Source organism: Heptranchias perlo, chromosome 2, assembly GCF_035084215.1.
Source record: "Heptranchias perlo isolate sHepPer1 chromosome 2, sHepPer1.hap1, whole genome shotgun sequence".
Lineage (NCBI taxonomy): Eukaryota > Metazoa > Chordata > Chondrichthyes > Hexanchiformes > Hexanchidae > Heptranchias > Heptranchias perlo.
In genome coordinates this window covers 170,702,405-170,727,970 of record NC_090326.1, presented here as the reverse complement: position 1 = coordinate 170,727,970, position 25,566 = coordinate 170,702,405, and the positions used below count along the sequence as shown (strand labels likewise).

The window sequence follows — 25,566 nt, the reverse complement described above, 5'->3', positions numbered from 1 at the left end:
CAGCTCCTCCATCACCCCCACACACAGTCTGTCCCACTCTCAGATACCAGCTCCTCCATCACCCCCACACACAGTCTGTCCCACTCTCAGATACCAGCTCCTCCATCACCCCCACACACAGTCTGTCCCACTCTCAGATACCAGCTCCTCCATCACCCCCACACACAGTCTGTCCCACTCTCAGATACCAGCTCCTCCATCACCCCCACACAGTCTGTCCCACTCTCAGATACCAGCTCCTCCATCACCCCCACACAGTCTGTCCCACCCTCAGATACCAGCTCCTCCATCACCCCCACACACAGTCTGTCCCACTCTCAGATACCAGCTCCTCCATCACCCCCACACACAGTCTGTCCCACTCTCAGATACCAGCTCCTCCATCACCCACACACACAGTCTGTCCCACTCTCAGATACCAGCTCCTCCATCACCCCCCACACAGTCTGTCCCACTCTCAGATACCAGCTCCTCCATCACCCCCACACACAGTCTGTCCCACTCTCAGATACCAGCTCCTCCATCACCCCCACACACAGTCTGTCCCACTCTCAGATACCAGCTCCTCCATCACCCCCACACAGTCTGTCCCACTCTCAGATACCAGCTCCTCCATCACCCCCACACACAGTTTGTCCCACTCTCAGATACCAGCTCCTCCATCACCCCCACACACAGTCTGTCCCACTCTCAGATACCAGCTCCTCCATCACCCCCACACAGTCTGTCCCACTCTCAGATACCAGCTCCTCCATCACCCCCACACACAGTCTGTCCCACTCTCAGATACCAGCTCCTCCATCACCCCCACACACAGTCTGTCCCACTCTCAGATACCAGCTCCTCCATCACCCCACACACACCCGGTCCGTCTCTCAGATACCAGCTCCTCCATCACCCACACACACAGTCTGTCCCACTCTCAGATACCAGCTCCTCCATCACCCCCACACAGTCTGTCCCACTCTCAGATACCAGCTCCTCCATCACCCCCACACACAGTCTGTCCGTCTCTCAGATACCAGCTCCTCCATCACCCCCACACACAGTCTGTCCCACTCTCAGATACCAGCTCCTCCATCACCCCCACACAGTCTGTCCCACTCTCAGATACCAGCTCCTCCATCACCCCCACACACAGTCTGTCCCACTCTCAGATACCAGCTCCTCCATCACCCCCACACACAGTCTGTCCCACTCTCAGATACCAGCTCCTCCATCACCCCCACACAGTCTGTCCCACTCTCAGATACCAGCTCCTCCATCACCCCACACACAGTCTGTCCCACTCTCAGATACCAGCTCCTCCATCACCCCCACACACAGTCTGTCCCACTCTCAGATACCAGCTCCTCCATCACCCCCACACAGTCTGTCCCACTCTCAGATACCAGCTCCTCCATCACCCCCACACAGTCTGTCCCACTCTCAGATACCAGCTCCTCCATCACCCCCACACACAGTCTGTCCCACTCTCAGATACCAGCTCCTCCATCACCCCCACACACAGTCTGTCCCACTCTCAGATACCAGCTCCTCCATCACCCCCACACACAGTCTGTCCCACTCTCAGATACCAGCTCCTCCATCACCCCCACACACAGTCTGTCCCACTCTCAGATACCAGCTCCTCCATCACCCACACACACAGTCTGTCCCACTCTCAGATACCAGCTCCTCCATCACCCCACACACAGTCTGTCCCACTCTCAGATACCAGCTCCTCCATCACCCCACACACAGTCTGTCCCACTCTCAGATACCAGCTCCTCCATCACCCCCACACACAGTCTGTCCCACTCTCAGATACCAGCTCCTCCATCACCCCCACACAGTCTGTCCCACTCTCAGATACCAGCTCCTCCATCACCCCCACACACAGTCTGTCCCACTCTCAGATACCAGCTCCTCCATCACCCCCACACACAGTCTGTCCCACTCTCAGATACCAGCTCCTCCATCACCCCCACACACAGTCTGTCCCACTCTCAGATACCAGCTCCTCCATCACCCCCACACACAGTCTGTCCCACTCTCAGATACCAGCTCCTCCATCACCCCCCACACAGTCTGTCCCACTCTCAGATACCAGCTCCTCCATCACCCCCACACACAGTCTGTCCCACTCTCAGATACCAGCTCCTCCATCACCCCCACACACAGTCTGTCCCACTCTCAGATACCAGCTCCTCCATCACCCCCACACAGTCTGTCCCACTCTCAGATACCAGCTCCTCCATCACCCCCACACAGTCTGTCCCACTCTCAGATACCAGCTCCTCCATCACCCCCACACACAGTCTGTCCCACTCTCAGATACCAGCTCCTCCATCACCCCCACACACAGTCTGTCCCACTCTCAGATACCAGCTCCTCCATCACCCCCACACACAGTCTGTCCCACTCTCAGATACCAGCTCCTCCATCACCCCCACACACAGTCTGTCCCACTCTCAGATACCAGCTCCTCCATCACCCCCACACAGTCTGTCCCACTCTCAGATACCAGCTCCTCCATCACCCCCACACACAGTCTGTCCCACTCTCAGATACCAGCTCCTCCATCACCCCCCACACACAGTCTGTCCCACTCTCAGATACCAGCTCCTCCATCACCCCCACACACAGTCTGTCCCACTCTCAGATACCAGCTCCTCCATCACCCCCACACAGTCTGTCCCACTCTCAGATACCAGCTCCTCCATCACCCCCACACACAGTCTGTCCCACTCTCAGATACCAGCTCCTCCATCACCCCCACACACAGTCTGTCCCACTCTCAGATACCAGCTCCTCCATCACCCCCCACACAGTCTGTCCCACTCTCAGATACCAGCTCCTCCATCACCCCACACACAGTCTGTCCCACTCTCAGATACCAGCTCCTCCATCACCCCCACACACAGTCTGTCCCACTCTCAGATACCAGCTCCTCCATCACCCCCACACACAGTCTGTCCCACTCTCAGATACCAGCTCCTCCATCACCCCCACACAGTCTGTCCCACTCTCAGATACCAGCTCCTCCATCACCCCCACACACAGTCTGTCCCACTCTCAGAAACCAGCTCCTCCATCACCCCCACACACAGTCTGTCCCACTCTCAGATACCAGCTCCTCCATCACCCCCACACACAGTCTGTCCCACTCTCAGATACCAGCTCCTCCATCACCCCCACACACAGTCTGTCCCACTCTCAGAAACCAGCTCCTCCATCACCCCCACACAGTCTGTCCCACTCTCAGATACCAGCTCCTCCATCACCCCCACACACAGTCTGTCCCACTCTCAGATACCAGCTCCTCCATCACCCCCACACAGTCTGTCCCACTCTCAGATACCAGCTCCTCCATCACCCCCACACACAGTCTGTCCCACTCTCAGATACCAGCTCCTCCATCACCCCCACACACAGTCTGTCCCACTCTCAGATACCAGCTCCTCCATCACCCACACACACAGTCTGTCCCACTCTCAGATACCAGCTCCTCCATCACCCCCACACAGTCTGTCCCACTCTCAGATACCAGCTCCTCCATCACCCCCACACAGTCTGTCCCACTCTCAGATACCAGCTCCTCCATCACCCCCACACACATTCTGTCCCACTCTCAGATACCAGCTCCTCCATCACCCCCACACAGTCTGTCCCACTCTCAGATACCAGCTCCTCCATCACCCCCACACACAGTCTGTCCCACTCTCAGATACCAGCTCCTCCATCACCCCACACACAGTCTGTCCCACTCTCAGATACCAGCTCCTCCATCACCCCCACACACAGTCTGTCCCACTCTCAGATACCAGCTCCTCCATCACCCCCACACACAGTCTGTCCCACTCTCAGATACCAGCTCCTCCATCACCCACACACACAGTCTGTCCCACTCTCAGATACCAGCTCCTCCATCACCCCCACACAGTCTGTCCCACTCTCAGATACCAGCTCCTCCATCACCCCCACACAGTCTGTCCCACTCTCAGATACCAGCTCCTCCATCACCCCCACACACAGTCTGTCCCACTCTCAGATACCAGCTCCTCCATCACCCCCACACAGTCTGTCCCACTCTCAGATACCAGCTCCTCCATCACCCACACACAGTCTGTCCCACTCTCAGATACCAGCTCCTCCATCACCCCCACACAGTCTGTCCCACTCTCAGATACCAGCTCCTCCATCACCCCCACACACAGTCTGTCCCACTCTCAGATACCAGCTCCTCCATCACCCCCACACACAGTCTGTCCCACTCTCAGATACCAGCTCCTCCATCACCCCCACACACAGTCTGTCCCACTCTCAGATACCAGCTCCTCCATCACCCCCACACACAGTCTGTCCCACTCTCAGATACCAGCTCCTCCATCACCCCCACACACAGTCTGTCCCACTCTCAGATACCAGCTCCTCCATCACCCTCACACACAGTCTGTCCCACTCTCAGATACCAGCTCCTCCATCACCCCCACACAGTCTGTCCCACTCTCAGATACCAGCTCCTCCATCACCCCCACACACAGTCTGTCCCACTCTCAGATACCAGCTCCTCCATCACCCCCACACAGTCTGTCCCACTCTCTGATACCAGCTCCTCCATCACCCACACAGTCTGTCCCACTCTCAGATACCAGCTCCTCCATCACCCCCACACACAGTCTGTCCCACTCTCAGATACCAGCTCCTCCATCACCCCCACACACAGTCTGTCCCACTCTCAGATACCAGCTCCTCCATCACCCCCACACACAGTCTGTCCCACTCTCAGATACCAGCTCCTCCATCACCCCCACACACAGTCTGTCCCACTCTCAGATACCAGCTGCTCCATCACCCCCACACACAGTCTGTCCCACTCTCAGATACCAGCTCCTCCATCACCCCCACACACACCCGGTCCGTCTCTCAGATTCCAGCTGTTTTGATGTGGATTTTTCTGGTGTCTGTGCGCACACCACCTGACCTACAATACCTGGCGTGAGTGAATGATGAAGGTTTCATTAATAATCTTTATTTTTAATTCATTCTGGTCATGTGGGCATCGCTGGCAAGGCTGGCATTTATTGCCCATCCCTAGTTGCGATGAGTAATGGTGGTGGGCCTTCTTTTTGGTGTATTCTGAACATACAGGATAGAGAGATGTACACTCACACTCACACTCACACTCACACTCACACTCACACTCACACTCACACTCAGTTGTAGTGAAGGAGAGTCTCCCTGGCTGTTGAATGACTGTTGTGTGCAGAGGGCATACTTATGTTCCGCCTGTGTGCTGTACCTGTGGAGCAGGTATAGCGCCTGTTGGTATTTTAACTGTACTCCCTGTACCTGAGCAGGACCTCCTGTCCTCGGTCAGTGTGTAGCCCTCATTACACTGGCACTGGAAGCTGCCCGGTCCATTCACACACAGCTGGTGGCACTGCCCGTTGTTCACTGAACACTCATCGATATCTGCAATGCACAAACGTCATGTTAGTGAGAACAACCTTGTGCGCAAAGGATCACCCTTGTTGGTGGAACAGCCTCATGGTTCTACACTGGATTATCCACTCAGAGATTGTGAGCTCAGATCCCAGGGGAACAAATAGGGAAATTAATTCCAGTAAACCTGGTCATTGGTGACCTATCGTGACTGCAGTCTCACAATGCCACTAATTCCCTTTGGGAAGTCATGGAATAAATAACACCTTACTCATCTTACCCCCATCCCAGAAACAATTCAACAAAACCTGGCTCGTGAGGAGGGTAAATATATCAAGTTGCATCAAAACTACAGCACAGAAACAGGCCATTCGGCCCAACTGGTCCATGCCATTATTTATGCTCCACCTGAGCCTCCTCTCTCCCTACTTCATCTCACCCTATCAGCATATCCTTCTATTCCTTTCTCCCTCATGTGCTTATCCAGCTTCCCCTTAAATGCATCAATGCTATTTCATAGAATCATAGAAAGGTTACAGCACGGAAGGAGGCCATTCGGCCCATCGAGTCCGTGCCGGCTCTATGCAAGAGCAATCCAGCTAGTCCCGCTCCCCCGCCCTTTCCCTGTAGCCCTGTACATTTTTTCCTTTCAAGTACTTATCCAGTTCCCTTTTGAAGGCCATGATTGAATCTGCCTCCACCACCCCCTCGGGCAGTGCATTCCAGATCCTAACCACTCGCTGTGTAAATGAGTTTTTCCTCATGTCACCTTTGGTTCTTTTGCCAATCACCTTAAATCTGTGTCCTCTGGTTCTTGACCCTTCCACCAATGTGAACAGTTTCTCTCTCTCTACTCTGTCTAGACCCTTCATGATTTTGAACACCTCGATCAAATCTCCTCTTAACTTTCTCTGTTCCAAGGAGAACAACCCCAGTTTCTCCAGTCTATCCACGTAACTAAAGTCCCTCATCCCTGGAATCATTCTAGTAAATCTCTTCTGCACCCTCTCTAAGGCATTCACATCTTTTGTCTCAACCACTCCTTGTGGGAGCGAGTTCCACATTCTCACCACTCTCTGGGTAAAGAAGTTTCTCCTGAATTCTTTATTGGATTTATTAGTGACTATCTTATATTTATGACCCTAGTTCTGGTCTCCCCCACAATTGGAAACATCTTCTCTACGTCTACCCTATCAAACCCTTTCATTATCTTAAAGACCTCTATCAGGTCACCCCTCAGCCTTCTCTTTTCTAGAGAAAAGAGCCCCAGCCTGTTCAGCCTTTCCTGATAAGTAAATCCTCACAGTCCTGGTATCATCCTTGTGAATCTTTTTTGCACCTTCTCCAATGTCTCTATATCCTTTTTACATTATGGAGACCAGAACAGCGCACAGGACTCCAAGTGTGGTCCAACCAAGGTTCTATACATGTTTAACATAACTTGTCTGCTTTTCAATTCTATCCCTCTAGGAATGAACCCCAGTGCTTGGTTTGCTTTTTTTAACGGCCTTATTAACCTGCGTCACTACATTTTGTGATTTGTGTGTCTGTACCCCCAGATCCCTCTGCTCCTCTCCCCATTTAGACTCTTATTATCCAAGCAGTATGAGGCCTCCTTATTCTTCCTACCAAAATGCAACACCTCACACTGATCTATATTGAAATTCATTTGCCAATTACACGCCCATTCTGCAAGTTTATTAATGATAGTAGTGGGGCCAAAAGGCTTGTTTCCATGTTTTAATTACTATAATTCTGTTTATACAAGAGGAAGAGATGGTATCATCTACAGCCAGCAACAGAATCTCAAATCATTTCCACTGTCCAGGGGTCAGTGTTGGGACCACTGCTCTTTTTGTATTATAAGAATATATAAATTAATAGGAACATAGGAACAGGAGGAGGCCATTCAGCCCCTCGAGACTGTTCCGCCATTCAATAAGATCATGTCTGATCGGTGACCTCACTCCATATACCTGCCTTAGCCCCATATCCCTTAATACATTCAGTTAACAAAAATCTATCAAGATTTAAAATCAACAATTGAGCTAGCATCAACTGCTGTTTGCAGAAGATTTTAGCAAGGCTTTTGACAAGGTCCCACATGGCAGATTGGTCAAAAAAGTGAAAGCAGCAAATTGGATCTAAAATTGGCTCAGTGGCAGGAAGCAAAGGGTAATGGTCGACGGGTGTTTCTGTGACTGGAAGGCTGTTTCCAGTGGGGTTCCGCAGGGCTCAGTACCCGGTCCCTTGCTTTTTGTGGTATATATTAATGATTTAGACTTGAATGTGGGGGGCTTGATCAAGAAGTTTACAGATACAAAAATTGGCCGTGTGGTTGATAGTGAGGAGGAAAACTGTAGACTGCAGGAAGATATCAATGGACTGGTCAGGTGGGCAGAAAAGTGGCAAATGGAATTCAATCCGGAGAAGTGTGAGGTAATGCATTTGGGGAGGGTAAACAAGGCAAGGGAATACACAATAAATGGGAGGATACTGAGAGGTGTAGAGGAAGTGAGGGACCTTGGAGTGCATGTCCACAGATCCCTGAAGGTGGCAGGACAGGTAAATAAGGTGGTTAAGAAGGCATACGGGATACTTTCCTTTATTAGCCGAGGCATAGAATATAAGAGCAGGGAGGTTATGCTGGAACTGTATAAAACACTAGTTAGGCCACAGCTTGAGTACTGAGTACAGTTCTGGTCACCACATTACAGGAAAGATGTGATTGCACTAGAGAGGGTACAGAGGAGATTTACGAGGATGTTGCCAGGACTGGAGAATTTTAGCTATGAGGAAAGATTGGAGAGGCTGGGGTTGTTTTCCTTGGAACAGAGGAGGCTGAGGGGAGATTTAATTGAGGTGTATAAAATTATGAGGGGCCCAGATAGAGTGGATAGGAAGGACCTATTTCCCTTAGCAGAGAGGTCAATAACCAGGGGGCATAGATTTAAAGTGATTGGTAGAAGGATTAGAGGGGAGCTGAGGAGAATGTTTTCCCCCAGAGGGTGGTGGGGGTCTGGAACTCACTGCCTGAGCGGGTGGGAGAGGCAGAAACCCTCAACTCATTTAAAAAGTACCTGGATGTGCACCTGAAGAGCCGTGACCTGCAGGGCTACGGACCAAGTGCGGGAAAGTGGGATTAGGCTGGATAGCTCTTTCTCGGCTGGCACAGGCACGATGGGCCGATTGGCCTCCTTCTGTGCCGTAACTTTGTATCATTCTATGAAGAATTCCAAACTTCTACCACCCTTTGGGTGTAGAAATGTTTCCTAACTTCACTCCTGAAAGTCCTGGCTCTAATTTTTAGGCTATGTCCCCTAGTCCTAGATTCCCCAACCAGCGGAATAATTTCTCTCTATCTACCCTATCCATTCCCCTTAATATCTTGAAAACTTCGATCAAATCACCCCTTAACCTTCGAAACTCCAGGGAATACAACCCTAGTTTGTGTAATCTATCCTCGTAACTTAACCCTTGAAGTCCGGGTATCATTCTAGTAAACCTACGCTGCACTCCCTCCAAGGCCAATATGTCCTTCCGAAGGTGCGGTGCCCAGAACTGCTCACAGTACTCCAGGTGCGGTCTAACCAGGGTTTTGTATAGCTGCAGCATAACTTCTGCCCCCTTGTACTCCAGTCCTCTAGATATAAAGGCCAGCATTCCATTAGCCTTCTTGATTATTTTCTGTACCTGTCCATGATATTTTAATGATCTATGTACACGGACCCCTAAGCCTCTTTGGACCGTCACTGTTTCGAGCTTTTCACCATTTAGAAAGTACTCTGTTCTATCCTTTTTAGGTCCAAAGTGGATGACCTCACACTTGCCTACACTGAAATCCATTTGCCTCAGTTTTGCCCATTCACCTAATCTATTAATATCTCTCTGTAATTTTATGCTTCCATCTACACTGCTTACAATGCTGCCTATCTTTGTGTCATCGGCAAACTTGGATATGTGGCTCTCTATCCCGTCATCTAAGTCGTTAATAAATACAGTGAATAATTGAGGCCCCAACACAGATCCCTGCGGGACTCCACTAGTCACATCCTGCCAATGTGAGTACCTACCCATTATCCCTACTCCCTGTCTCCTGCTGCTCAGCCAACTTCCTAATCAGATCAATAATTTACCCTCAATTCCATGGGCTTCTATCTTAGCTAACAGTCTCTTATGTGGGACCTTATCAAATGCCTTCTGGAAGTCCATATAAATAACATCCATTGACATTCCCCTGTCCACTACTTTAGTCACCGCTTCAAAAAATTCAATCAGGTTTGTCATAAGAACATAAGAAATAGGAGCAGGAGTAGGCCAATCGGCCCCTCGAGCCTGCTCCGCCATTCAATAAGATCATGGCTGATCTGATCCTAACCTCAAATCTAAATTCATGTCCAATTTCCTGCCCGCTCCCCGTAACCCCTAATTCCCTTTACTTCTAGGAAACTGTCTATTTCTGTTTTAAATTTATTTAATGATGTAGCTTCCACAGCTTCCTGGGGCAGCAAATTCCACAGACAAATTGTCAGGCACGACCTACCTTTCACAAATCCATGCTGGCTCTCTCTGATTAACTGAAAATTCTCGAGGTGTTCAGTCACCCTATCCTTAATTATAGACTCCAGCATTTTCCCCACAACAGATGTTAGGCTAACTGGTCTATAATTCCCTGGTTTCCCCCTCTCTCCTTTCTTAAGTGGCGAGTGACATCTACAATTTTCCAATCTGAAGCAATGGTTCCTGAATCTAGAGAACTTTGAAAGATTATAGTTAGGGCATCCGCAATGTTCAAGAGTTTAATTTCAAAGTTTGCAGATGACACGAAACTCAGAAATGTAATAAACAATGTGGAGGATAGTAACAGATTTCAGGAGGACACAGACAGACTGGTGAAATGGGCAGACACATGGCAGATGGAATTTAACACAGAGAAGTGTGAAGAGATGTATTTTGGCAGGAAGAATGAGGAGAGGCAATATAAACTAAATGGTACAATTTTAAAGGGGGAGCAGGAACAGAGAGACCTGGGGGTGTGTGTACACAAACCTTTGAAGGAGCAGCACAAGTAGCTAAGGCTGTTAAAAAAGCATACAGGATCCTGGGCTTTAATTTTCAGGGCTATGTGGAATGGGCAGGGGAGTGGTACTAATTGTCGAGCTCTTTCAAAGAGTCACCACAAGCAGATGGGTCGAATGGACTTCTTCTGTGCTGTATCATTCAATGATTCTATGATTCTATAATACATTGTTCCATCAAATGCTCCTGGGCAGGTACAGAACGAGTTAGATGGGGATGAAATCTCAAATATAGTCACTAATAAATCCAATAGAGAATTCTTTACCCAGAGAGTGGTGAGAATGTGGAACTCGCTCCCACAAGGAGTGGTTGAGGTGAATAGTGTAGATACATTTAAGGGGAAGCTCGATAAACACATGAGGGAGAAAGGAATAGAAGGATATGTTGATAGGGTGAGATTAAGTCGGGAGGGAGGAGGCTCGTGTGGAGCATAAACACCGGCATGGACCAGTGGGGCCGAATGGCCTGTTTCTGTGCTGTAGACTCGATGTGACTTGTCGTGTTAGATACAGAGTAAAGCTCCCTCTACACTGTCCCATCAAACACTCCCAGGGCAGGTACAGGGTTAGATACAGAGTAAAGCTCCCTCTACACTGTCCCATCAAACACTCCCAGGGCAGGTACAGGGTTAGATACAGAGTAAAGCTCCCTCTACACTGTCCCATCAAACACTCCCAGGGCAAGGAATGTTTGTGTGTGTGAGTGTGTGAGTGTGAGCAGGTTGGTGAGTGTGTTTGAGAAAGTTTGGATCAGCGTGATCATGTTGGTGAGTGTTGATGTGAGTGTGAGCAGGTTGGTGAGTGGGCGGGTGTGTTTGCAACCTTGGTGTCCTATTTTTCCTCGATCTCAGCTTCCGACCCCATATCCGCTCCATCAGCAAGACCGCTTACACTGCCGTAACATCGCCCGTCTCCGCCTGCCTCAACCCTCATCCACGCCTTTACCCCCAGACTGGACTATTCCAATGCTCTCCTGGCCGGCCTCCCATCTTCCACCCTCCATAAACTTGAGCTTATCCAAAACTCTGCTCCCCCCGTATCCTAACTCGCACCAAGTCCCGTTCTCCCATCACCCCCTGTGCTCGCTGACCTACATTGGCTCCCGGTCTGGGAACGCCTCGATTTTAAAATTCTCATCCTCATTTTCAAATCCCTCCATGGCCCTCGCCCCTCCCTGTCTCTGTAACCTCCTCCAGACCTACAACCCTCCGAGATCTCTGCGCTCCTCCAATTCTGGCCTCTTGCGCATCCCCGATTTTAATCGCTCCACCATTGGCGGCCGTGCCTTCAGCTGCCTGGGCCCTAAGCTCTGGAATTCCTTCCCTGAACCTCTCCGCCTCTCTCTCCTCCTTTAAGACTCTCCTTAAACCTACCTCTTTGACCAAGCTTTTGGTCACCTGTCCTAATATCTCCTTATGTGGCTCGGTGTCAAATTTTGTTTGATAATCACTCCTGTGAAGCACCTTGGGACGTTTTACTACGTTAAAGGCGCTATATAAATGCAAGTTGTTGTTGTTATGTGTGAGTGTGCGTCAGACAGAGTGTGTGTGTGTGTGTAAGTGTGTGTGTGTGTGTGGGTGAGTGTGAGCAGGTTGGTGCGAGGACGTGTGCTGACACCCTGTGATGGTGTTGGAGAGGGGCCGCACAGGCTGATCCCATCCTACTTACCGAAACAGGAGTGACCGTCTCCATTGAATCCCTGGTAACACTGGCAGAAGTAGGAGCCGATGATATTGCCACACCTGGCATTGGTGTCACAGCCATGCTTGCCGGAGGCGCACTCATTGTCATCTACAAAAAGAACAGAGATTCATTAAAGCGTTAAAAAGGGTTTGTGGAATCATACAGCACAGATGGAGGCCACTCGGCCCATCGTGCCTGTGCCAGTTCAGTTTTGCCGTGTTTCAGTAGCTGTAACACGGGTAGTATTGGCCAGCGGTATTATTAAAATACCCACAGTGCACAACAGCAAGATTGAGAAAAGGAGGAGCGATGATGAGGTAAATCAGGAGGTAATGATTGGTGGCACCAAGCTCAGGTTTAGGAGAAAGGGAGCTTGAGGGTTCCCATGGATAAGTGTGAGCAGGAGACTGAACGTTCCCATGGATGAGTGTGAGCAGGAGACTGAAAGTTCCCATGGATGAGTGTGAGCAGGAGACTGAACGTTCCCATGGATGTGTGAAGAGACTGAATGTTTCCATGGATGAGTGTGAACAGGAGACTGAACGTTCCCATGGATGAGTGTGAGCAGGAGACTGAACGTTCCCATGGATGAGTGTGAGCAGGAGACTGAACGTTCCCATGGATGAGTCTCAATCTCAACACAGCGAGGATGTAGGGAGGAGGAAGAATAAGCAGGATAGTGAATGTGGAGCTTAGCAGGAACAAGGGAGGAAAGCTCAGAGAAGTTCAGTGCTGAGCATAGTAAGATCGATGACTAGACATGTCTTGAGTCTAGACAGTGAAGACTAGACAACGTGAGAGTGAGGTTGCAGGCTTTAAGTAAGAAAGGGGTCATTTGTCTGATGGTACTGTTCCTTTTATCCTGTGTAAGAGAGGGGGTTCGTAGATATGGATAGATTTGGGTTTGTCGGGAGTTGAGAGATGGGCTACAAACCTTCACAGTAGGTCCCATTACCACGGAAGCCAGGCTGACAGCCGCACCTGTAGCTGCCCTGAGTGTTTTCACACACCCCCTGGCCATCACACACCCCGGGGGTCTCCCCGCACTCATCAACATCTGGAGGAGAGACAGAGAGAGAGAAACAGAAATTATCACCAGCAATGGCAGGACAGCAAGCAGTCGGACTGATCGATTAAACTCACCGTACCCCTGACATGGGCTCGTGCCCCAAGGGAGCAGTGGACCCTGAGAGAGGAGAGAGGACGTTGAACATCGACCCGACTGTAGCCAGAGGGCTCAGGTCGGCAGTAGTGGCAATGGCTCCCCTCATTATCTGGGACGAGACTAAGGTCTCTTGCACCCCCGCAGTGGATAAACCTTCTCTAGGGGGCTCCACCTTCACACGATGGGAAGGCGAGCCTGATCCTAGGACTCTGAGAGCTACGCAGCCGGGAGTATAACTCCTGGTCGGGATGCCCAAGCCAGACAGTTCGAATGGTGGGATTCTGACGAAAGGCAGTCCACCAAACCTCCTGATAGGGGATTGGGGGTCAGGCTAATGAGCTGTCCAGGTAAAAATACCTTTCGTTGTGGAAACAACCCAGGGGTAAGACAAGGCTGTAACCGACTGGCAAATATAAACATCAACTGTGGGACACCATCTCTGGACGTAAGGCAAGGTGATTCTCCAATCAGGGTCCAATATCTTGCTCTGGACAGATAGCCCTGGAAAAAGTGAGTTGCTTCACGTGCCAGTAGGCAGTGGGACAATATTTTTTTTTTTTTTTTTATTCGTTCACGGGATGTGGGCGTCGCTGGCGAGGCCGGCATTTATTGCCCATCCCTAATTGCCCTCGAGAAGGTGGTGGTGAGCCGCCTTCTTCAACCGCTGCAGTCCGTGTGGTGAAGGTTCTCCCACAGTGCTGTTAGGAAGGGAGTTCCAGGATTTTGACCCAGTGATGATGAAGGAACGGCGATATATTTCCAAGTCGGGATGGCGTGTGACTTGGAGGGGAACGTGCAGGTGGTGTTGTTCCCATGCGCCTGCTGCCCTTGTCCTTCTAGGTGGTAGAGGTCGCGGGTTTGGGAGGTGCTGTCGAAGAAGCCTTGGCGAGTTGCTGCAGTGCATCCTGTGGATGGTACACACTGCAGCCACAGTGCGCCGGTGGTGAAGGGAGTGAATGTTTAGGGTGGTGGATGGGGTGCCAATCAAGCGGGCTGCTTTATCTTGGATGGTGTCGAGCTTCTTGAGTGTTGTTGGAGCTGCACTCATCCAGGCAAGTGGAGAGTATTCCATCACACTCCTGACTTGTGCCTTGTAGATGGTGGAAAGGCTTTGGGGAGTCAGGAGGTGAGTCACTCGCCGCAGAATACCCAGCCTCTGACCTGCTCTCGTAGCCACGGTATTTATATCGCTGGTCCAGTTAAGTTTCTGGTCAATGGTGACCCCCAGGATGTTGATGGTGGGGGATTCGGCGATGGTAATGCCGTTGAATGTCAAGGGGAGGTGGTTAGACTCTCTCTTGTTGGAGATGGTCATTGCCTGGCACTTATCTGGCGCGAATGTTACTTGCCACTTATGAGCCCAAGCCTGGATGTTGTCCAGGTCTTGCTGCATGCAGGCTCGGACTGCTTCATTATCTGAGGGGTTGCGAATGGAACTGAACACTGTGCAGTCATCAGCGAACATCCCCATTTCTGACCTTATGATGGAGGGAAGGTCATTGATGAAGCAGCTGAAGATGGTTGGGCCTAGGACACTGCCCTGAGGAACTCCTGCAGCAATGCCCTGGGGCTGAGATGATTGGCCTCCAACAACCACTACCATCTTCCTTTGTGCTAGGTATGACTCCAGCCACTGGAGAGTTTTCCTCCTGATTCCCATTGACTTCAATTTTACTAGGGCTCCTTGGTGCCACACTCGGTCAAATGCTGCCTTGATGTCAAGGGCAGTCACTCTCACCTCACCTCTGGAATTCAGCTCTTTTGTCCATGTTTGGACCAAGGCTGTAATGAGGTCTGGAGCCGAGTGGTCCTGGCGGAACCCAAACTGAGCATCGGTGAGCAGGTTATTGGTGAGTAAGTGCCGCTTGATAGCACTGTCGACGACACCTTCCATCACTTTGCTGATGATTGAGAGTAGACTGATGGGGCGGTAATTGGCCGGATTGGATTTGTCCTGCTTTTTGTGGACAGGACATACCTGGGCAATTTTCCACATTGTCGGGTGGATGCCAGTGTTGTAGCTGTACTGGAACAGCTTGGCCAGAGGCGCAGCTAGTTCTGGAGCACAAGTCTTCAGCACTACAGCTGGGATGTTGTCGGGGCCCATAGCCTTTGCTGTATCCAGTGCACTCAGCCGTTTCTTGATATCACGTGGAGTGAATCGAATTGGCCGAAGACTGGCTTCCGTGATGGTGGGGATATCGGGAGGAGGCTAAGATGGATTATCCACTCGGCACTTCTGGCTGAAGATGGTTGCAAACGCTTCAGCCTTGTCTTTTGCACTCACGTGCTGGACTCTGCCATCATTGAGAATGGGGATGTTTGCAGAGCCTCCTCCTCCCGTTAGTTGTTTAATTGTCCACCACCATTCACGACTGGATGTGGCAGGACTGCAGAGCTTTGATCTGATCTGTTGGTTGTGGAATCGCTTAGCTCTGTCTATAGCATGTTGCTTCCGCTGTTTAGCATGCATGTAGTCCTGAGTTGTAGCTTCACCAGGTTGGCACCTCATTTTTCGGTACGCCTGGTGCTGCTCCTGGCATGCTCTTCTACACTCCTCATTGAACCAGGGTTGATCCCCTGGCTTGTTGGTAATGGTAGAGTGAGGAATATGCCGGGCCATGAGGTTACAGATTGTGCTGGAATACAATTCTGCTGCTGCTGATGGCCCACAGCGCCTCATGGATGCCCAGTTTTGAGCTGCTAGATCTGTTCTGAATCTATCCCATTTAGCACGGTGGTAGTGCCACACAACACGTTGGATGGTGTCCTCAGTGCGAAGACGGGATTTCATCTCCACGAGGACTGTGCGGTGGTCACTCCTACCAATACTGTCATGGACAGATGCATTTGCGACAGGTAGATTGGTGAGGACGAGGTCAAGTAAGTTTTTCCCTCATGTTGGTTCGCTCACCACCTGCCGCAGGCCCAGTCTAGCAACTATGTCCTTCAGGACTCGGCCAGCTCGGTCAGTGGTGGTGCTACCGAGCCACTCTTGGTGATGGACATTGAAGTCCCCCACCCAGAGTACATTTTGTGCCCTTGCTGCCCTCAGTGCTTCCTCCAAGGAGTGTTCAACATGGAGGAGGACTGATTCATCAGCTGAGGGAGGACGGTAGGTGGTAATCAGCAGGAGGTTTCCTTGCCCATGTTTGACCTGATGCCATGAGATTTCATGGGGTCCAGAGTCAATGTTGAGGACTCCCAGGGCCACTCCCTCCTGACTGTATATCACTGTACCGCCACCTCTGGTGGGTCTGTCCTGCCGGTGGGACAGGACATACCCAGGGATGGTGATGGAAGAGTCTGGGACGTTGGCTGAAAGATATGATTCTGTGAGTATGGCTATGTCAGGCTGTTGCTTGACTAGTCTGTGGGACAGCTCTCCCAATTTTGGCACAAGTCCCCAGATGTTGGTAAGGAGGACCTTGCAGGGTCGACTGGGCTTGGTGTTTTGCCGTTGTCGTGTCCGGTGCCTAGTGGTCCGATGCCGGGTGGTCCGTCCGGTTTTATTCTTATTATGACTTTTCGTAGCGAGATTTTACAACTGAGTGTCTTGCTGGGCCATTTCAGAGGGCAATTAAGAATCAACCACATTACTGTGGGTCTGGAGTCACATATAGGCCAGACCGGGTGAGGGCGGCAGGTTTCCTTCCCTGAAGGACATTAGTGAACCAGATGGGTTTTTACGACAATCCGGTAGTTTCATGGCCATCATTACTGATACTAGTATTTTAATTCCAGATTTTTTTATTTAATTAATTGAATTTAATTAATTAATTGAATTTAAATTCGCCAGCTGCCGTGGCGGGATTTGAACTCATGACTCTGGATTTTAGTCCAGGCCTCTGGATTACTCGCCCAGTAACATAACCATTATGCTACCGTACCCATACCGATTTAAATAATATTCTGCTTTTCTATTCCTCCTGCCAAACTGGACAAGTTCACCTTTTCCCACATTATTCTCCATCTGCCAAATTTTTGCCCACTCACTGAACCTATCGATATCCCTTTGCAGACTCCTTGGGGCCGATTTTCGGATGGCAGAGCGGGTGCGTGGGGGGCTCCTAAAATCGTAGAATCCGGAGCGGGTTCGGAGCCCGGCTCCAACCCGCTGAATTCCGGGTTCCCCAGTGACACGTTCGGGTGCGCGCGCAGCTCCCGAATGCAGGACTCCCACCGGCAATTAAAGCCGGCGGGATGCTGCTTTACATAGTTGGGTAGATAGTTGAGGTACTTGAGAGACTTCACTGAGTGGAGATTTTGGCAGGGGTGCAATTTTGAAGGATCCTCAGCGTGTTTCCCGTGCTGTGGGAAACACTCCCTGTTGGAGCAGACGTGTTTCAGCCAGCAGCCAGTGGGAGATGCAAAGGATTATTTGACAGGTGGGGGGAAAACCTCATTTATTGCAGCAGGGCACTCTGTCACTTCAGACAAAGTTTTGGCTGCAACACCTTTGTCTTTTCACTCAAAATTATTAATTTATACCCAAAACTCTGCTGTGCAAACACATTTGCCTACTTTGCGGACCCCCTCAAACTCACACCGTCAGGATGGGGGGAACCATGTCTGCATTCATCACTTCATCCGAGGACGAGCAACATCACCAGCCTCACCAGGCACGGCGTCCACCTCCGCCACGTGGAGCTCCACAACACAGTGCTGCACCACAGGCATCTGCACAACAGCACAGAGGACAACAACAGAGAGAGCGACGTCACAGGAGGCACTACCCTCGCCACGGGGTCTACAGACCGAGGCTCGGCTTCCTGGACCTCTCTGAGAAGCAGTGCATACGGAGGCTCACAGTCAGTCACCAGGTAGTCGCAGACATCTGCAGCCTCCTTCATGCCGAGCTGCTCCCGGCTGGGCCCGAGCAGCATCTCCTTACCTGTCGCTGTCAAAGTCACCACTGCCCTCAACTTCTTCACCTCCGGATCATTCCAGGGTGTCACCGGGGACATCGCCAGGGTCTCTCAGTCGTCTGCACACAAGTGCATAAGGCAGGTCACCGACAGCTTGTTTCGCAGGGCCTCGCACTACGTCAACTTCCCCATGGACGATCTCAGCCAGACGGAGAGGGCAGTGGGATTCCACTCTGTGGCTGGCTTCCCACGGGTGCAGGGTGTAATCGATTGCACCCATATAGCAATCCGAGCACCTCCACACGAGCCAGGACTGTTCATCAACAGGAAGGGCTATCACTCCATCAACACTCAGCTCATCTGTGACCACCGCAAGAGATTCCTTCAGGTGTGCGCCAGATACCCTGGCAGCTGCCATGATTCCTTCATCCTCCGGGAGTCTAACATCCCGCCCCTCTTCCACGCACCCAACACCCGCAAGGGCTGGCTCTTCGGGGACAAGGGATACCCCCTGCACACGTGGCTCATGACACCTCTGAGGAACCCCATCACCGAGCAACAGTGTCGATATAACGACAGCCACATCGCCACCAGGTCTACAATCGAGCATGTTATAGGGCTGCTCAGGATGTGCCTCAGGTGCCCTGATCGTTCTGGGGGAGAGCTTCAATACGCACCAGACAGAGTGGGACGCATTATAGCGCACAACATGGCACAACAGAGAGGGGGGCCGCTGGAGGAGGCCCCATCCACATCGAGGAGGAGGAGGAGGAGGAGGAGGAGGAGGAGGAGGAGGAGGAGGAGGAGGAGCAACCCATGGGCAGAACAGCGGCTCACCTGGCTGCTCGTGAGGCCAGGGAGTCACTGATATGTGAACGGTTCTCCTAACATCAGACAGTGTGAAGAGTCCAGTCCTCACCACCTGGACAGAGGAGCGGCCACACCAGCCCCCCCTCCCCCGCCCCCCCGCCCCCGCCCCCCTGGACAAAACAGTCCTGCAACTACACATACACCCACTGTAGGGTGACCCAATGGGTGGCATCAAGTGTGGGCGTTCATGGTGAACCTCATGAAAGGAACTTATTGCACAAGCCAGTCAGGAATGGCCAAGATGTGGCAGTAGTGGTGACAATAATAATATTTAATATGCTTTTAACAAAAAGCAAATATAAATAAAAAACATGACCAACCGTCAAATACCCTGTGCATCCCCTTCGTGCTCACAAAACCTTCACCTTTCTCTCCCGACTACCTTTTTAAAAATTCATTCATGGGATGTGGGCGTCGCTGGCGAGGCCGGCATTTATTGCCCATCCCTAATTGCCCCTTGAGAAGGTGGTGGTGAGCCGCCTTCTTGAACCGCTGCAGTCCGTGTGGTGAAGGTTCTCCCACAGTGCTGTTAGGAAGGGATTCTATGTGGTGCATCCCCTGTGGCTGCAGCAGAGGTAGTGACAGGTTGCTCTTGTCCATACCCTGACCGATTAGATGCTTTGGGCCGATGCCCTCTGGGTTTCGGTGCCCGTGAGGGCCCCTCCAAAGACTGCTCCTCCTGCACCTGTGCAGGGGCAGACTCGGCCACCTGGAGAGGAGGCAGCATTGTGGGTACTGGTTGAGAGGGGGGGCAACAGGTGAGAGGTGGGAGCGCTTTGAGTGGCGTCCCCACTTCCATGTCCCCTTTCGCCATCATCCCTCTCCTGGGCCAGGCCCACATCACTCCCACCACTCTGCTGGACGACAGTTTGGAGGACATGTGTGAAGCCTTGTCAGGCCAGTGCCAGAGTATCTACCTGCCTGTTTAAGGCGGCAGAATGTTGTTCACCCTGAGTCCGAACAGCCATTGTCAGGGCCTGAATGGACTAATTTGTGAGCCGTGCCTGAAGCTCGATGGAGGCTAGCCTTCCCTCCATCGCAGACATTCCCGCACTTACCCGTGACACTATCTCAGAGATTCCCTCCTGTACCTGTGCCACCATTCCACTCATGCAGGAGTTGGACTCCTCCATCCTCTGCACGATTGTGGAGAGTGCGCGTGGCACCTGTTCCAGCACCTCGCAGATACGCTGCTGCCCCTCGATCATTCTCCTTTTCATGGATGGCCCCCAGGGTTCAGCATCTGTGTCCAGCTGAGCAGAGCCTGGAGAAGAGTGCTCCCACCGACACGGACTCTCCACAGCTGTCCCTGCCACCAGTGTCTGCTCGTGCTCACATGTGTGTGGTGACTCACCATGTGCGACCCCAACTAAGTGAGGACGGGGACCCACCGAGGTGTGTGTATCTGCGCTGGTGGATGGCTCGCTCAGATGTGACGGTGCCCCCTCAGAGTCCGGCAGGTCCTCTGAGGAATCGCCCTCTGCCGTCATGGCAGTCGCTGAAGGCCTGTAAGAGAACAGAAGGCAATATTAAGCACGATGACAGATGTTGAGGTGCTGAAGATGGCAAGGCATGTTAACATCAATTGCTATTGTGAGTGCTGAATGTTAAAGTTCTGTCACCAGATGTTTGTCGGGTTCCAGTCTCGGCGTCCCCGACGGACAGGCACTCGAGGGTGCGGCTCAGCTCCAGCGCCTCCTGTTCCGCATCTGTGAGCACGACTATCTGTTGCGGCCCCCCCTCCGGTCCTCACCCTCTCCCGTGCATTCTGGGCTCTCTTCTCCTATAAGGGGAGAAAGTAGAGAGGCGTGAGTGAGTGATGGTGACGTGGCCAACCGCTGAATGCATTGGTTTGGGTGAGACTGACCGTGAAAGAGATGCAGCAGAGGGTGAGTATGAGGCAGAACCATGAGATTGTATGAGGATTGGGTTGAGTGGTATTGGTGGGATGAGTACTGGGGAGGTGAATAAGTGCAGGTAAGTTAAGGATGAGGTTTGAGTGGGTGTGAGGGGTGATGTCACAGAGTAGTGTTGGCAGTGCAGAAGGAGTTGTGGGGTGGGGGCGGTGATGTGGAAGACGGAGTGTAGGGGAATGAGTAAGTGTACTCACTTTGACTGACCTGGTTAGGTCATTGAAGCACTTCCTGCACTGGACCCAGGTGCGGGAGATGTTGCTGCTGCTGGTGACCTCCTCTGCCACCTCAAGCCAGGCCTTCTTGGTGGCAGAGGCAGGCCGCTTCCTCCCGTCCGCCAGGTAGAAAATATCTCTCCTCCTCCTCACCCCATTCAGTAGCACCTGGAGTGAGGCATCACTAAATCTGGGAGCAGCCTTTCCCCTGGGCTGCTCCATTCTGTAATTTTGGGTGTTTGCTTCAGGAGCAGCCGTTAAGTGGCTCCAATTTACCCGCAATCGCGTGGGGAACAGACAGATTTTACTGGGCAGGTTACCCACGCACCCAATCACCCCCCCGCTGCCATCCCGCCTCCCTGGTAATATCGGGGCCCTTATGTCCTCTTCACAACTTACTTTCCCACCTACCTTTGTGTCATCAGCAAATTTAGCAACCATACATTCAGTCCCTTCATCCCAGTCATTGATATAGATTGTAAATAGTTAAGGCCCTAGCACTGATCCCTGTGGCACTCCACTCGTTACATCTTGCCAACCTGAACATGACCCATTTATACCTACTCTCTGTTTCCTGTTAGCTAACCAATCCTTTATCCATGCTAATATGTTACCCCCTACACCATGAGCTCTTATTTTGTGCAGTAGCCTTTGATGTGGCACCTTGTCAAAAGCCTTCTGGAAATCCAAGTACACCACATCCACAGGATCCCCTTTATCCACGTTGCTTGTTACTTCCTCAAAGAACTCTAATAAATCAGTCAAACACGATTTCCCTTTCACAAAGCCATGTTGACTCTGCCTGATCGCATTGAGATTTTCTAAGTGCCCTGCTATAACCTCCTTAATAATAGATTCTAGCATTTTCCCTATGACAGATGTTAAGCTAACTGGCCTGTAGTTTCCTGCTTTCTGTCTCCCTCCTTTCTTGAGGGAACTTGGGGAAATAAATAGTGATATCTTGAGGAGTGTACATATTACAGAGAGGGAGGTGCTGGAAGTCTTAACGCGCATCAAGGTAGATAAATCTCCGGGACCTGATGAAATGTATCCCAGGACGTTATGGGAGGTTAGGGAGGAAATTGCGGGTCCCCTAGCAGAGATATTTGAATCATCCACCGCTACAGGTGAGGTGCCTGAAGATTGGAGGGTAGCAAATGTTGTGCCTTTGTTTAAGAAGGGCGGCAGGGAAAAGCCTGGGAACTACAGACCAGTGAGCCTGACATCTGTAGTGGGTAAGTTGTTAGAGGGTATTCTGAGGGACAGAATCTACAGGCATTTGGAGAGGCAGGGACTAATTAGGAACAGTCAGCATGGTTTTGTGAGAGGAAAATCATGTCTCACGAATTTGATTGAGTTTTTTGAAGGGGTAACCAAGAAGATAGATGAGGGCTGTGCAGTAGACGTGGTCTACATGGACTTCAGCAAAGCATTTGACAAGGTACCGCATGGTAGGTTGTTACATAAGGTTAAATCTCATGGGATCCAAGGTGAGGTAGCCAATTGGATACAAAATTGGCTTGACGACAGAAGACAGAGGGTGGTTGTCGAGGGTTGTTTTTCAAACTGGATGCCTGTGTCCAGCGGTGTGCCTCAGGGATCGGTGCTGGGTCCGCTGTTATTTGTTATTTATATTAATGATTTGGATGAGAATTTAGGAGGCATGGTTAGTAAGTTTGCAGATGACACCAAGATTGGTGGCATTGTGGACAGTGAAGAAGGTTATCTAGGATTGCAACGGGATCTTGATAAATTGGGCCAGTGGGCCGATGAATGGCAGATGGAGTTTAATTTAGATAAATGTGAGGTGATGCATTTTGGTAGATCGAATCGGGCCAGGACCTACTCCGTTAATGGTAGGGCGTTGGGGAGAGTTATAGAACAAAGAGATCTAGGAGTACAGATTCATAGCTCCTTGAAAGTGGAGTCACAGGTGGATAGGGTGGTGAAGAAGGCATTCAGCATGCTTGGTTTCATTGGTCAGAACATTGAATGCAGGAGTTGGGATGTCTTGTTGAAGTTGTACAGGGCATTGGTGAGGCCACACTTGGAGTACTGTGTACAGTTCTGGTCACCCTATTATAGAAAGGATATTATTAAACTAGAAAGAGTGCAGAAAAGATTTACTAGGATGCTACCGGGACTTGATGGTTTGACTTACAGGGAGAGGTTAGACAGACTCGGACTTTATTCCCTGGAGAGTAGGAGGTTAAGGGGTGATCTTATAGAAGTCTATAAAATAATGAGGGGCATAGATAAGGTCGATAGTCAAAATCTTTTCCCAAAGGTAGGGGAGTCTATAACGAGGGGGCACAGATTTAAGGTGAGAGGGGAGAGATACAAAAGGATCCAGAGGGGCAATTTTTTCACTCAAAGGGTGGTGAGTGTCTGGAACGAGCTGCCAGAGGCAGTAGTAGAGGCGGGTACAATTTTGTCTTTTAAAAAGCATTTGGACAGTTACATGGGGAAGATGGGTATCGAGGGATATGGGCCAAGTGCAGGCAATTGGGACTAGCTTAGTGGTATAAACTGGGCGACATGGACATGTTGGGCCGAAGGGCCTGTTTCCATGTTGTAACTTCTATGATTCTATGATTCTATGAGTAGAGGAGTTACATTTGCTATTTTCCAATCTGATGGGACCCTTCCAGAATCTAGGGAATTTTGGAAAATTAATACCAATGCATCGACTATCTCTGCAGCCACTTCTTTTAAGACCCTGGGATGAAGTCCGTCAGGACCTGGGGACTTGTCAGCTTTTAGTTCTAATATTTTTTTCAGAACCCTTTCCCTGGTGATTGTAAATGTTTTAATTTCCTCCCTCCCTTTCACCTCTTGATTATTTCTGGCATGTTATTTGTATCCTCTACAGTGAAGACGGACGCAGAATATCTGTTCAATTCATCCGCCATTTCCTTATTCTCCATTATTAATTCCCCAGACTCTCTCTCTCGAGGACCAACGCTCACTTTACTTACTCTTTTCCTTTTTAAATACCTGTAGAAACTCTTACTATCTGTTTTTATATTTCTAGCTAGCTTTCTCTCGGACTCTAATTTCTCTCTCCTTATTATTCTTTTAGTCATTCTTTGCTGTTTTTTATATTCTGTCCAATCTTCTGACCTGCCACTAATCTTCGCGGAATTGGATGCTTTTTCTTTCGGTTTGATACGATCTTTAACTTCCTTAGTTAGCCACGGACGGTACGTCCTTCCCCGAGAGTCTTTCCTTCTCACTGGAATGGATCTTTGCTGAGTGGTATGAAATATCTCATTAAATATCTGTCACAGTATCTCCACTGACATGTCCCTCAACCGAAGTCAGAAGGGGGTAGAAGGGGGTAGAAGGGGGTATGGGGATGTGGGTGTTGAGGGTGTGGTCAGAGGTGGCCTTGTCTGAGATAGAGGACCGTGGGGGTGAATTTCCACAGGACTTTCTCCCATTCTCCCAACATAACTCTGGCAGAAGTTTGGCGGGAACTCTGGTTACGGATTGGGGTTTCCACCAAACTGCCCAAAAATTTATGGCAGCGGAGCGGGAGATTCCCAGAGGGAAGTTCCACCAAGTGAGAGGAGAGAGAAGTCGGCAAGGTGGAGGGGTGGTCGTGAATAAGAAAAGAAAAGATTTGCATTTATTGGGATAATTATTGGTCCCAGCCCAGGACACTGGGGGAGAACTCCCCATCTCTTCTTCGAAATAGTGGCCGTGGGATCTTTCATATCTGAGAGGGCAGACGGGGCCTTGATTTAACATCACATCCAAAAGACGGCACTGCCGACAGTGCAGCACTCCCTCAGTACGTACCCTCCGACAGTGCAGCGTTCCTTAATACTGACCCTCCGACAGTGCAGCACTCCCTCAGTACTGACCCTCCGACAATGCAGCGCTCCCTCAGTACTGACACTCGGACAGTGCAGCACTCCCTCAGTACTGACCCTCCGACAGTGCAGCACTCCCTCAGTACTGACCCTCCGACAGTGCAGCACTCCCTCAGTACGGACCCTCCGACAGTGCAGCACTCCCTCAGTACGGACCCTCCGACAGTGCAGCACTCCCTCAGTACGGACCCTCCGACAGTGCAGTGCTCCCTCAGTACTGACCCTCCCACAGTGCTGTTAGGAAGGGAGTTCCAGGATTTTGACCCAGCGACGATGAAGGAACGGCGATATATTTCCAAGTCGGGATGGTGTGTGACTTGGAGGGGAACGTGCAGGTGGTGTTGTTCCCATGTGCCTGCTGCTCTTGTCCTTCTAGTTGTGGTTGGGATCAGATCAGCCATGATCTTATTGAATGGCGGAGCAGGCTCGAGGGGCCGATTGGCTTACTCCTGCTCCAATTTCTTATGTT

At 50.9% G+C, this 25,566-nt stretch overlaps 1 protein-coding gene across 1 annotated transcript in view; it reads right to left on the bottom strand.

Moving 5' to 3' along the window:
* LOC137332621 (latent-transforming growth factor beta-binding protein 4-like) overlaps window positions 1–25,566 on the bottom strand; it is a 128,732-nt gene that overhangs the window by 86,086 nt on the left and 17,080 nt on the right. The window contains exons 7-9 of the mRNA XM_067996582.1: window positions 13,123–13,245; window positions 12,174–12,296; window positions 5,335–5,457 (exon numbers count right to left, since the gene is read on the bottom strand). Coding sequence (XP_067852683.1) covers window positions 5,335–5,457; window positions 12,174–12,296; window positions 13,123–13,245 — 369 coding nt within the window. The remainder of the gene's footprint in view (window positions 1–5,334; window positions 5,458–12,173; window positions 12,297–13,122; window positions 13,246–25,566) is intronic.